The following is a 12,903-nucleotide window of genomic DNA, read 5'->3' as shown; positions in this document are numbered from 1 at the left end:
TGGGGGGGGGACACAGAGATAGAAGCTTATGGTTAGTACTGGAGTCTGCATACCTTTGACACCTCGAACAGAAATAATCATTTACAAAAGAAAGCAGTTTTCATTTTCAGCAATCTCCATTGTATCCATTAAAGTCTTTGACCTTGCAAGGGCATCATTCAAAGATACACAAAAGTAATGTCAAGTCAGCTAATCAGTCATTTGATTCAGATGGGGGAAAAAGAAAAAGCTTCTAAATTGATCAGGGTAATTCCAACAAAGTGATCTGGGCAACAATACTGAAAGGGTATAGCAACAAAATGTATCAACATTATTTAATACTGTTTTTCAGATATACATCCATCTGGCTTGGTGGAAAAAATCAAAACATGCTATAATATTCAAGTTATTAAAATAGGTAATGCCTATCTGTGTTTAGAATAGAAGTATACAGCTGAAATGCCAATGAAATCAGTCACTCCTTAGTATGTTTTTTTTCTGTTTAATTTTAATCTTACAAACTTGTAAATCTTTGGATAAGATATTTGGATTACTAATTAATTTGTCATATATCTTTAGATATTGGCAGATATAGTGCAAGAAAAAACAACAGAATATGGAATACAGGGGGAAAACAACAACTATTGACCTCTATGTAAACTTTATTGATTATTGGAAAGTATGACTATTAATATATATTTCGTAAAGAGAAAAGTTCATTTTTAAAACAGCCTCGTTACATAAAAGTACACATTTTACAATAGCAATTAGGCAACCTACAAGGTATACTCATCATAATATAATCATCACACTTTAAGGCATTAGAGATACTTGGCTGTGTCCTATACCTGCTAATTACACTAGAGATGTGATTATCTCATGATTACTACTACTGATGTGTTTCATTGTTTAATTGTAACAAATGTAATAACCAAGATGATTATTTAAAAATATCCACCTATGCCAGAAACTAAGTAAAGCAAGTCATACATACACATGCCTGTGAAAACACTTTTCTGTTTTCCAGTTCTTATTAAAATATTTGGATTTTTGATGGCTGTAAATTTGTAACGCATACAAAATAAATGAATGATCTAGTGAGATGGCTAGGAAAGTTTTAATATATATGATAATAAACCTAAAACTCTATCATAAGTTAAATTCAACTCAAAGATATATGCCCAAAAAACAAATTTCCAATAAGGTTATAATCTTATAATAAAATCCAGAAATTTATTTTTTACTCTATTTCCTTAGAATATCTGTACTTCTTCCTTTTCCATCAACCATTTAACTCTTGATCTTTGCCTTAATGTAACAATGGCTTAATCATCCTAGTAATTTATACATGAAATGGGATAAGTCAATGTTCTCTGAAATGAAAGTCTTATTTTATGAGTCTTACTTTGTATCTGTTATTGAAAAACTGAAATATAGCTTAGTAACAGTGATATACTTTTCTTGCAATGGTAAATCCAAATTGTACGACACTCATATTATAATCTCTATAATTGTTAACACAATGATTTAGATGTTAAATCATATCTATTTAGAAATTATTTACATGTGATTAAAATGATTTAAATATTTTAAATATGACATATTTTAGAAATCTTTATTTCTACAATTTCTAATCTAGATATTCTGGAAGCCCTCTATACAGTATTTCGTTTTCACAGTTACACAATTGGCTCCTAGACTCAGTCTATCTATGTGACTATATTTTAAAACTGTTTGGATTAGAAGCTTTTACTAATGAGGATCTTTAACTCAACAGCCATTCATTTCTGATCAGGTGATACCTGTATAAAGGCTGCCTTCCACAAGATTTCTGAATAGATATGTATTTTTTAACTTACATGTGAGAATTGACCTACCATAGGACCCAAAATCATTATCACTACTGAAGAAAAAAGGCAATGGCAAAATGTCAGTGAGGAGTCGAATTCTCCAGTGAACAGTACAGAGGTAACACCAACTAAATGGGGGCTGGTGCTCATGTCAGAACCATAGCCTGAGAGGCAGGTGGATGGACAGGTGCTTGATAAATGTGCTGTGTTCTGGACCAGGGAGGAAATATGAGGACCCACTAACACTAAAATGGTATCTGAGCTAATGGAGGAGAGATCAGAAAGAAATGAACAACTGGTAACATATCATAGTCATATTCAGTAGACTTGCTGACACTTTCAGTAGGCAGAAGAGAGTCAAAATTAGTGTGATGGCTGGACTAGTTAGCTTCTCATGTTCGGGTCCTAGCATTGTTGTCTTTGGCTACCTTTTAATCTCCATCTTCAAACCTGCTTATAACACTTTGTAGATTATTTGGGTCCACATTTTCTTCTCTCCAATCCCTGGAACCTCTCTATTTATCTTTCTTATCTACTTCTGCAGAATACTCAGATGTAGTCAGTGGACGGGGGTGAGGGGTGGGAAGTATTTATTATCTCTGTCAAGTGCTAGTACACAATGCTGATATGCATCTTAAAATATGGAATAAACTGATAAAGCACTCATATGCCACTTCTGAGCGATGCAGTAAGCCAAATGTGAACAGTGCGAAAAACAGAGCTGCCAAGTTCCATGCACAAGCCAAAAGGGAGATTTGTATGGAGCTGAAAAGAGCTTAACTGTAGATTATCAGCACGATGTTTTTGGCCTTTAGTACCATGACTTGCACTCATTAATATGAATAATACGAGGAGGAAGCATACTCTAAATCATTATGGCTCAGGAATAGGAGTCTGGTCCTAGTTTCACCAATTTCTCTCACTGCTCTGGTGTAAGGCCTTGTGTACATCACTCAACTATTAAATACTTAACAAATCTATAGCTCAGTTTCCCCAACTGAAATGGTTAACAAGGGTATTTGGGAGGATTAACAGAGTCATGTTTTTAAAATACTTTGGAATATTCATCTATAAAAAGAAATGCAAATTATTTGTCTCATGATAAGCATTTTTTAATTTGAATATAGTTGATGTACCATCTAACACTGACACCAAATGCACATATCTAAAATTAGAGAAATAAAGGAAAACAGAATAACCCTGCTCATAAAAATAAGCTAAGTATTATGTTAAAATATGCCAAATTATTGGAAATAGTTTTTAGTGGTAATCATGATACTGCTCAGTTTCAGACAAAGGGACAGATTCAGATGTTAAGTGACTTGCTAAAGGCCACATAGTTGGCTGGTAAGAGAAAAAACAAGACTCAGGCCCAGATGCTTAGACCCATAAATGTATGTGTTGTACAAACTTTCTCTCAGGGGAGAAGTGACTGTATTTTCTTAAGATGTTATAAAAATCTTAAGTTTATTTTCCAAATATGTGTTTTTCAGTGGAATGATTTTGCTCCAAAGTGTCCATATTGCTTAAGAAAGTAGCTACATATCACACTCATGGATTCAATGACTTGACACTGTAGAATATATGGAATTCATTTTACTACAAATGAACAAAAAATGTATGTGAGAAGTTTTTCCATATGATTTATTGCTTGTTTGGTTAATAAAGATCTCTTTCAGCTGAGATTTCAGCAACTAGAAGCCATGTATAACTTCTTTTTTATAGATTGTCGGCACCTTCCATAGAGTCTGGCATGTAGAAGGTACTCCACAGATGTTAAGTGAATTCTTGTTATATTCCCAGTTGTCAAAGGCTTAAGAATAATGGCTTAGGATAGGGTATGTTTCTCTTCCAAAAAAGAAAAAGATAAAAAACCTGCACATGTCCCAATCCTTTGATCATTCCATAAGTAACTTTTTCTTTTCTGTAACCACATTTCTTTAAATGAAAGAAAATATGACTTTAAGAGTAGGCAAGCCTGTGGCTATGGTGAAAGTGACCCTGTGTGACTTCTCAGGCTAGGTCATTAAAGGATACAAGTTCTATCTGGCCCTTTCTCTCTTTCTGGATGCCTGCCCTTGACACCCAGCCATTGTGGTATGAGGAAGCTCAAAGTACCACATATGGAGAGAGCCACATTAAGGACCAAGGTGTCCAGCTGACATATGAGTGGGAGCCCTGAGAAGAGTACAAGCTTTTGAGTTCTCTCCCTCCCTCAGTTAATGCCAAGGGAAGGAGAGATGAGAGGTTTCCATTAAGCTCTGTCCAATTGTAAATTCATGAGCAAAAGAAATGTTCATTATTTTTGAGCCACTAAGTTCTGGGCAATTTATTATGCAGTCCTAGTAAGTGGAACAATTGTACATCTAAAGCATGCTTATTAAATCCAAATATTGAGTATCTGAAATAAATAATATCTAAAAAAACAAAAGGCCTCATCATATTTTTAAATTACAAACTGATATTTGGTCATTGTATGACCAATGCTGTCTATGAATAACTACTTATGCATGCTCCTTCCTTCCTTCCTTCCTTCCTTCTTTCTTTCATCCATCCATCCAGCCAGCCAGCCATCTGATTGTCTCTAAATTTTTCTCTCCACAACTGATTTATCGGATTGACCAGAATGCCATCTGATAGATAGGAACCAGGTTCTGCCATTTCTGGAAACTCATATCATCACCTAAGAATCAGTTGTACTACCTTTGATATTGAATTATCTACAATAACTTGGTATTGTTGTTGCTGTTACTGATATTTTCATTTGCATGTATAATGTTTTGGGAGAAAATTAGACTTGGTTTCAAAGGACCTAGGTTCTTACTTTAAGATCACCACTTAATGATTGTTATTTATATTTCTGGGCCTAATTTCCTCATCTGTAAAAGGAGGAGAAAATAATTACCTCACGCGGTTGTAATAAATAAAGGAGAATATGTTTATTCTCAATCATCTAAGAGAAGTGAAGGCAAATATATGTTTATTTTAGTGCTCCAAGTTGGAAAACTATAGATCACATACACACACTTCTCTTTGAAATTTATCTCTCAGCTAGAATGACCACAGTTTGCATCCTAATTTGAATGAAAGAATTTGTGACTGTATCTGTAAAAACAGGAGAAACAGAGAGTAGACGACCTCAGCTAGTTTAGAATAGTATGTAGGAAAATAGATTATCAGGACATCTCCCTTTTCATCAGAAACTGAGGGGGGGGAAAAATCCCTCAAATTCATTGGAATGTATTGGAAAGGACTGAATCGAGACAGTCTTAGCCTAAAATATCCTCTTATTCTTTGCACAGCTTGCACATTTTCTTTGATCTTCACCTTAATCCAGCCACTCTATATTCTTGCTATGTGTAGAGTTTAAATTTTTCATGAAGGAAATGTTTATTTTCTCTTGACAGACTGACAACTATCACAAAGCACAAGCTAATGGCAGTAGTAATCTCATAGCAAATTTAAATGCTACAGGTATTAGGAAAAAAATACATTTTAGTTCCTGATTCAAACTTGCATTCATTGCCCACTCCCTGATCCACTCAAAAAGTATTTAAATTAGTGACAAATGTAACTGGCTGACCAAAGCATGAAAAACACAAATATTTTTCTTGATAAAGTTTTACCAAAATCCTTTGTGGAACCTGAAAACTGAACACAATTTCTTAAATAAGAAAACTATACATCCCTTTTAGTAGCATGCATCGATTTAGAATTTTGTGAACTCCATTATTTTTCTCTTGTTGAAATCTTGTTAGAATTATGGCTTTCCATTTGAAGAACATTCTTTTTGGTTCATTTTGTACTGTTTATGAATTCACTTCTTATGTCTACCTTTGGTTATGAAAGCAAGACAAATTTATGGGAATCACAAACTGAAAGGGGGGAAAATCCACAAGATCCTTTGGGCCTTTAATTAATGATTTATCCCCCTGTATTTTCTCTTTAGTTAACATTTGGGGAAAGTATGAATTGGAGAGTTTTCATGCTCCATGTCTCCCATGTAGTTCATTGAAAGAACATAATTACATTGTTCAGTGTGGCTGGAGACCTTAGAGGTTGGTGTCACATGCATATTAAGTAGGCACAAATATGTTTTTTAACAATATAGTATGGTCTGAAGAAGTGTAGCATGGTCACACCAACACTCACCCACCAGGAGGTGGTGCACTTTGCAAATATCAGTTGTTTTATTGCTTTTCTTAGAAAGAATAATGTCCAAGCAGCTTTGAGCTTATCTACAAACAATATTCAAACTATATTTAAATATGAATTCCCTTATCTCTCTCACTGGGAGGTTGAATTCAATTTAAAATATTCAGTTTCATCAATTCTAAATACTACATACTATAACAATTGTTTAGACCTGAATTTGAGTTTATGTTTTCATTTGTTCTGTACCTTTTTTCTTTTTCTTTCTTTCCTTTTTCTTTTTTTGTTTTGCTTACAATCTTAGAAAAGTTTTCCTTGATCCCACTAATATAGTTGTTTATGTACATATTTCCTGGTTGAACCTTGTGTTAGATTTCATGTGTATTTGAAAAATTCAGTAAGACTTAAAGGCGAATATAAGACATTAGTACACCTATGATAGTGGAAGGTATGTATGCTTGTATAAACATTTTGAGAGAAAAGAAAGTTTAGAATTTACACAGTATAAAGCATTTATTAGATGATGACTATAATAATGACATGAAGAGTTCTATCTTCAAGAGATACTCATAACCTAGTTTTGATGATACCAGTGCTGCAATGTCCGTTTCTTTAAAAAAAAGAAAATTCAATTTTTATTTATTTTTCAAACATGTGGCAAAGTACATTTTTCTAACATTTATGAAATAACTTGCAGCTATTTGTGCTCTCTTGGATTCCTGGGACATTCAGCTGTAATTGAATGTGGTACCCATGAAAAGTTGATATATATATTAATAAGTTCCATGATTTCAAAAACTAGCACAGTAGTTTTGAAGTCCCGTTAATAAGGAGTTTATTTAAATACTTAACCAGCTTGCCCAGAGAGTAAAACCCAAAGCCATTAAAACAGAGCAATATGATCAAAAGTGATAGCCCTAATAAAGAAGAACAAAAATTCGAATCCATACTTCCTATCCATTGATTATTTTGGCTATTAACCCCAGCAGTTGATTTATAAAATGCATGCTAGATGGGACACATAAACATAATTTACCTCTGACACACCAAAAGAACAACCTGAAGCTTTCTACCTCCAGTGGCATTTATAAGTCTGGCATACACATTTCTCCAAAAAGCTATGTCTTTTTGACATCCGTTGCTCTCTTGGCAGTACAGCACTTTTGCGTGGTGCGAGCTTTCCTCTTAGCTTGCATAGCTATAAATTGCCAGGTGATGGGTTGTAAAGGGAGATCCCTCCTTTGTAGTCTCATTAATGAATAAGAAGATACAAAAATCAGACTTCTTACCTTGAACTGACAGACGCAAGTCACAGTGTCTCCAATTCTTAAACATTCCCCATCAAATTTACAGGTGTTGGTGTCACAGAGGAAAAGATCATTTTCTCTGTCATCATAACCTCAAATTTAAAGAGAATACTCCAGTCATTAAAAAATGTTATAGACTTTAGCCAAAAGAAAAAGAAAAAAAAAGCACTATCTTGAAGCTTTAAAAGAATTGCTCTAAATTTTAATTCCAATAACCACAGCTGTACTGCAAGGTCATTCTCTACTGATAACCTCCAAAATCTAGTTAAGTGATCAATATTCATTTCTTTTTTTCACAATTCTTTTCTAGTCAATTCTCTTTTAATATTCTTTTTTGATATTGCTATTTTATTTTAACCAGGGTTAATACTGGCAGCAGTGAATGAAGGTTTAACACTTGCTTCCTAGCTTCCTTATTTTTTTCTTATTAAGTAGACTATAGTTTATGACCCCCAAACTCCACATTTTAGAAAAGAGCTGGTGATGGTCTCTGAGTGTCATTTTACCATTTCTCCATTCTTAATCATTCTTTTGCTTTAAGATCTGGAACAACCCCTTATTTGGAATGTCTCCAGACAAAGAGGAAACAAAGCCCCAATAATAAAGATGAACAGGCACAGTGTTTTCTGTGATGGTCTGTCTGGTTCAAATGAAGATTGATCACCTCTAAGTTAACAGGGGTGGAGGGGTGTGCCAGGTTCTTGGAAAATCTGCTTGGAAAACAAGTTTATTCTCTTTAGTTTCTGCAGATCTCCTTAAGATATCTGGCTAATAATAAATTTCTTAATTGCCAACCTCAATTTCACATTTAAGTTAGTTATTTCCTAAAGCAATACTATACTTGGGATGCAGCAAACCAGTCATGTTGGACTACAAAGCTGTGACCCTTTCAAACAAGTGATTTTGCAGGTTGTTTAATATGTCTATGATAAGGCACCTAAAAAGTAATTAGACACCTGCAAAGTGGAACTTAGCTTTTCAAAAATAACATATATGCACCCATGAACCACGAATAAGTTGAAGTAAACATGTTAAATTTTATAAAAATACCAAATTTAAAAACTGCCAAAAACAGAACAAAGGCAATCTATTGACCCAAATCTAATAGGGTTGCAAATCTCAACCTGTCTTTAAAAAGCACAAACTACAATGATGCATAATAATTTTCCTCATGGAATTTACATCAGTAACAACTTAGGACTACATATTCTTTCATCCTATGAGTTACAATTGGTCATTCCCACTTCTCCAAAGTTACATACACTTCAGCTTACATACATCCTTGGAAGCCACTTTATTCAGAGCCAGATTTAACTACAGCAGAATTATATTTACAGAAAATGAAAAATTACATGCACACTTGCTAAAACTAGAACAGACCAGATCTAGGGGACAATACCCAGGCATGTTAATGCAATTTAAAATGCCAATGAAATCACACCACAATCCCGCCAGGGTATACTATGGGCTGTCATACTGAAATGCGAAGCCAGCTCGGAGTACAGCAACTCCCGTCCTTGGGCCCTATTTAATTAGGAGGCTTCAGCAGAGCAAAGTCTGCCAAGCTCTCGCTTTCAGACTCTGAAGGGACCCAGCGAGCAAGAAGAGCGCCTGACCCATTCCAAGGAAGCCTGCCCAGAAATGGAGTCAGCGTCCACCCGGGTCGGTTCCGCCCGCCTGCGCATAAGCCTGCCTGGCTCAGTTATGCCCACCCAGGCCTGGGAGACCGACGAATGAATCTTTTCTCAACTTCCCTTCACCATCAGGGAGCTTAGGGAGGCAAGAGAGAAGCATCTTTGGGCTGCAAAAACAACGTCTTTTGCAGCCAAGTAGACTAGGAGGATGTGAGAGAGGGGAAGAGAGGGAGGGAGGCAGGGAGAGAGGAATGAGGGAGGGAGGGAGGGAGGGAGGGAGAGAGAGAGAATGAATCTCTTGAAACCTAAGCTCCTTCAGAATCCGTGTGACCTGGTCTTGAAAGCGAGACCAGGGCACCTCATGGCACTTTTGCCAGGAATCAGTGTTTCCCCTGCAGTCATTATTTGATTTATTGCTTTCTCGCTTGTTCTTTCTCATAAAGTTATTTCTCGCTCATTTTAGCCAGACTTTTTTCTTTAATGATGGGAAAGGTACCGTTTTAGTCTTTCCCCCAAGGACTGGTGCTCTTTTCGATGGATCCACAAAACCATCCCGTTAATATGTCTTAACATACCCGCAGTTCTAAGTGCAAGGATGCGAAGGTCCCTACACCTGCACTTTCTGCCCACCCCAGACCCCCTCGGCCCCCAGCTTCCTTAGCGGCCTGGAATGGTTCCCTGTGCTCCTCTGGGTGGAGGTCGGTCGTCCCAGAGGTCTGGGGCAGTAGGAAGCGAGCGGCTGAAGAGACGCACCTAAGGTAGGCTGGTCTGCGCTGGAAACACGTTTCCCCCGCGGGGCTAAAGGGGTCGGCGGCTGGGGTTCTGGACTTACCGGAGCAGTTCCAGCCGGTGGGCGTTTGGCAGTCACTTAAGGAGGTAGGGAAAGCCGCGAGCTTCACCGGGCGGGCTACGATGAGTAGCATCACCGGCAGCAGCAGCAGCCAGCAAAAGCCCTCGCAAAGTGTCCAGCTGCTGCACTGCCGCGGGGACTCCCACAGCACCATGACTAGTTCGCGCAACTCTGCAGTAGCAAACGGCTTCCGAAGAACACGCGATCGCGGGGGCCGGGCAGCGGGCTACTGAGCATCCCGCGGACGGCGGCAGCACGGGCGGCGGCGGTGGCAGTGGCACCCGACAGGGAAGCAGCGGCCAAACCCGCGCATGGTCTCCAGAGTTTCAGAAACATCCAGCGACCCGGCCCAGCCCCGGGAGCGAGAGGGTCGTCCGCTGAGAAGCTGCGCCGGAGGCTCGGGAGGCTGCTGCCATAAGGAGGGGGCTCTGGGCAGCCAGCGGATCACGAGGAGACCGGAGTCCAGAGGGCAGAGGAGAGGAGTCCAAGGAGGTTGGGTGGAAGGAGAGTCAAAGCGCCCCACAGCCGAGCAGCCGCCTCTCGCGCTCTGCCGCCCGCGTCCCTCTGGCGTTTGGGAAGCAGCAGGTCCTTAGCCCGCCCGAGATCACGTGGGAAGAGGCAATCGGGCGCTGATTGGCGGAGCGGGATGCAGGTCCCGGGAGGGAGGGGTCGGCGAGGAGGTGCAAGGAGGAGGCGACGACGGATGCCACAGATGGGCTAGCTCGCCAGGCGCTGGCCCGAGTGGGGCTGCGCGGGGATGGCTCAGGGGAGAAGCGCGGGCTTCAGAGTGGGCGACTCCCACACCTTTATATACCACCTGCTCTTTCACTCTCCGCCCCAGGACGCCCCCTACCGAGCTCTGGGTCCGGTCTAGGGCCCCCAATCTAGCTCCCCTCTTCAGTGCTTGACCCCGGGCCTCGAGTACCCGCCGCGGCTGGGTGGCGTCTCTCCGAGCAGGAGCTGGTGAGGGCGGAGGTGGAGGAGAAGCGGTAGCAGCAGGGCTGAGAGGGGAGAGCGGGCCCAGAGAGGGTGTCCTGCTGGAGCCTGGGGCTCCTGCGTGCTGGACACGCCGCCTGTAACCGGATTCAAGCTGGGAATATCGCGGCCAGAGCCCAGGGACCTTTCTTGAGGGAGGTGCAGAGACCTGGAGAGGGTGAGAGGCGGTGGTGTGAGAAGAGCTCTGGCCGGCCTGGAAGCAGCAGCGGTTCCCACAGGAGCCTGCGACCCTGAGGCTGCTCGCCAAGCTGACTCAGCCAGGCTTCCAGGCTCTCTACTCTTCCTTCCTCCCTCCCTCCCTCTCTCTCTCTCTCTCTCTCTCTCTCTCTCTCTCTGCTCCCCTCCCTGGCCCCCTGCAGCTCCGACCCTGCCTGAGGAGCCGAAGGTTTGGAGCCTTCTCCTCATCACACGCTCCTCTCCAGCCGGGAACCTATTAGTGTGGCTGCCTGGGAGGTGCAGGTAAATGTGTTTCGGAGGTCAGATTTGGTCCGGACAAGTGGTCCGAGAGAGGCAAGGAGGGCTCGTCGGCATCAGCAACGGGTGGGTAGCAAGCGCAGCCTCCAGGAAGCGGCTTCCGAGAAGAGCGGCTCACTTTGGCGGAGCGGGTGGCGGCCCTGGGCGCTTTAGCGGATCTCTCTGCCGGATCTCCGGTGGCCTGGGGAGGCGAGAAGGTCTAACTCCACAGGAGTGTGTCGCTCAGTGCCCTTCGTTCTTTCGCTCCTGCCGGCGCTGAGCAAAGGCGTAGCGGGACCCGCCTTCCGCCTGCTGCATTCTTCACGCAGTTAGACACTCTTTAGCCTAATGGTATTTTAGTCGCTAGTAACTGGTCCAAGAGCTTCCCGGGACACGGATGGAGAGGAGGATCTTTCTGTAGTGACCCGGGTCGTTATTGCGGTCACAGTGTTTTGGATGACCTACAAGGAAGAATTTTCTTTTCTGTGCGATTGCTCAGCGATTCAAGATTTTTTTTTTCCTTTTTTTCCGCCAGCACCCTCCTTCTAAATGTCTTTCCCTCCTTCTTCCCTTTCTCTCCTCTGCTTCCTCACTCCTTCCCTCCTACCTCCCTTCCTTCCTTCTATCCTTCCTTCCTCTCTCCCTCCCTCTTTCTCCTTCCTTCCTTCCTTCCTTCCTTCCTTCCTTCCTTCCTTCCTTCCTTCCTTCCTTCCTTCTTCCTAACTCCCTCCCTTCCTCTTTTTCTCTCTCCCCCTCTCTTTTCCTACCTTCCTCCCTCCCTCGCTTTCTTCCACCCTTCCTTCCATTTTCTTTTCTTTTCTCTTCTTTTCTTTTCTTTCCTTTTCTTTCTTTCTCTATTTCAAGAGCCCTCATCTCTGTTTCTCTCTTTTTAAATCTCATCTTTCCTTCTTTCCTTCTGATCCCCCGAATTTAAAAAAGCATATTTGATGGCACCTCACAGGCAATTAGCGTCCATCCCCAATCACTTAAAAGAGGCACCAGTACACTTTGAAATCAGGGACTATCTGTCTTTCGCAGGCACCGCCAGAAAAACAAATTGTGCTCAAGCTATCCTTTTAAGTACTTTAACCTCCAACCTCCTCCCACTTCCTTGCTTTTTAACTTCTCCTTTGAGAGATGTGATCGTGCAGCACCTCAGAGCCTCAAAGAAATCTCATCTTTTTTCCTGTGTGAAACCCATCCCTTTATCTTACATCTCTGCCTCCGCCCCAAGATCACCCCCAACCCCCGCCCACTTCCAAAGATTCTGAACCTCAGTGTCTCTCACTCCCTGCAATTAAGCAGCAGATCCCAGCATTCTAGTCGGTGGCATCTCGCTCCTCACCGACAAAGACTCCATTAAAACAGATCAATTAGACCAGGCGTTGGAGGCATCAGAAAATCGGCTTCTAGACAGCGCAGCTAAATTCTTTAAGGAAACTGAATGCCTGTTAGATAGAGCTGCCAGCCGATATTGCAAAAACAAGGAATCAGAGATGTCTTTCGCTGCACCCTTTCAGCAGAAGCGGCAACATAAATATACGCTTAATGTAGATCTAGATTTAACAACTCCCAGTTCAGAGTGAGAACATGTCATTTTCCATAGCAAGGCTGCTGTGGTAACTAATCAGGCTTATGAAAATAAGTCATGCTTAAAACTAAAGGCAAAGTCCTTAAAAGTG

The 12,903-nt window shown here is 41.1% G+C and overlaps 1 protein-coding gene across 1 annotated transcript in view; it reads right to left on the bottom strand.

The window, feature by feature from the left end:
* Positions 1–9,926, bottom strand: part of TMEFF2 (transmembrane protein with EGF like and two follistatin like domains 2) — a 224,376-nt gene extending 214,450 nt beyond the window's left edge. The window contains exons 1-2 of the mRNA XM_028124854.2: positions 9,755–9,926; positions 7,271–7,380 (exon numbers count right to left, since the gene is read on the bottom strand). Of these exons, the coding sequence (XP_027980655.1) occupies positions 7,271–7,380; positions 9,755–9,926 (282 nt within the window). The remainder of the gene's footprint in view (positions 1–7,270; positions 7,381–9,754) is intronic.
* Between the last annotated feature and the right edge of the window lie 2,977 nt (positions 9,927–12,903).

The sequence above is a fragment of the Eumetopias jubatus genome, unplaced genomic scaffold, assembly GCF_037043125.1.
Source record: "Eumetopias jubatus isolate StellerSeaLion01/CBP00866 unplaced genomic scaffold, mEumJub1_p1.0 scaffold_3, whole genome shotgun sequence".
NCBI lineage: Eukaryota > Metazoa > Chordata > Mammalia > Carnivora > Otariidae > Eumetopias > Eumetopias jubatus.
Note: the sequence above shows the minus strand (reverse complement) of the source record. Positions and strands in the feature narration are given on the sequence as shown.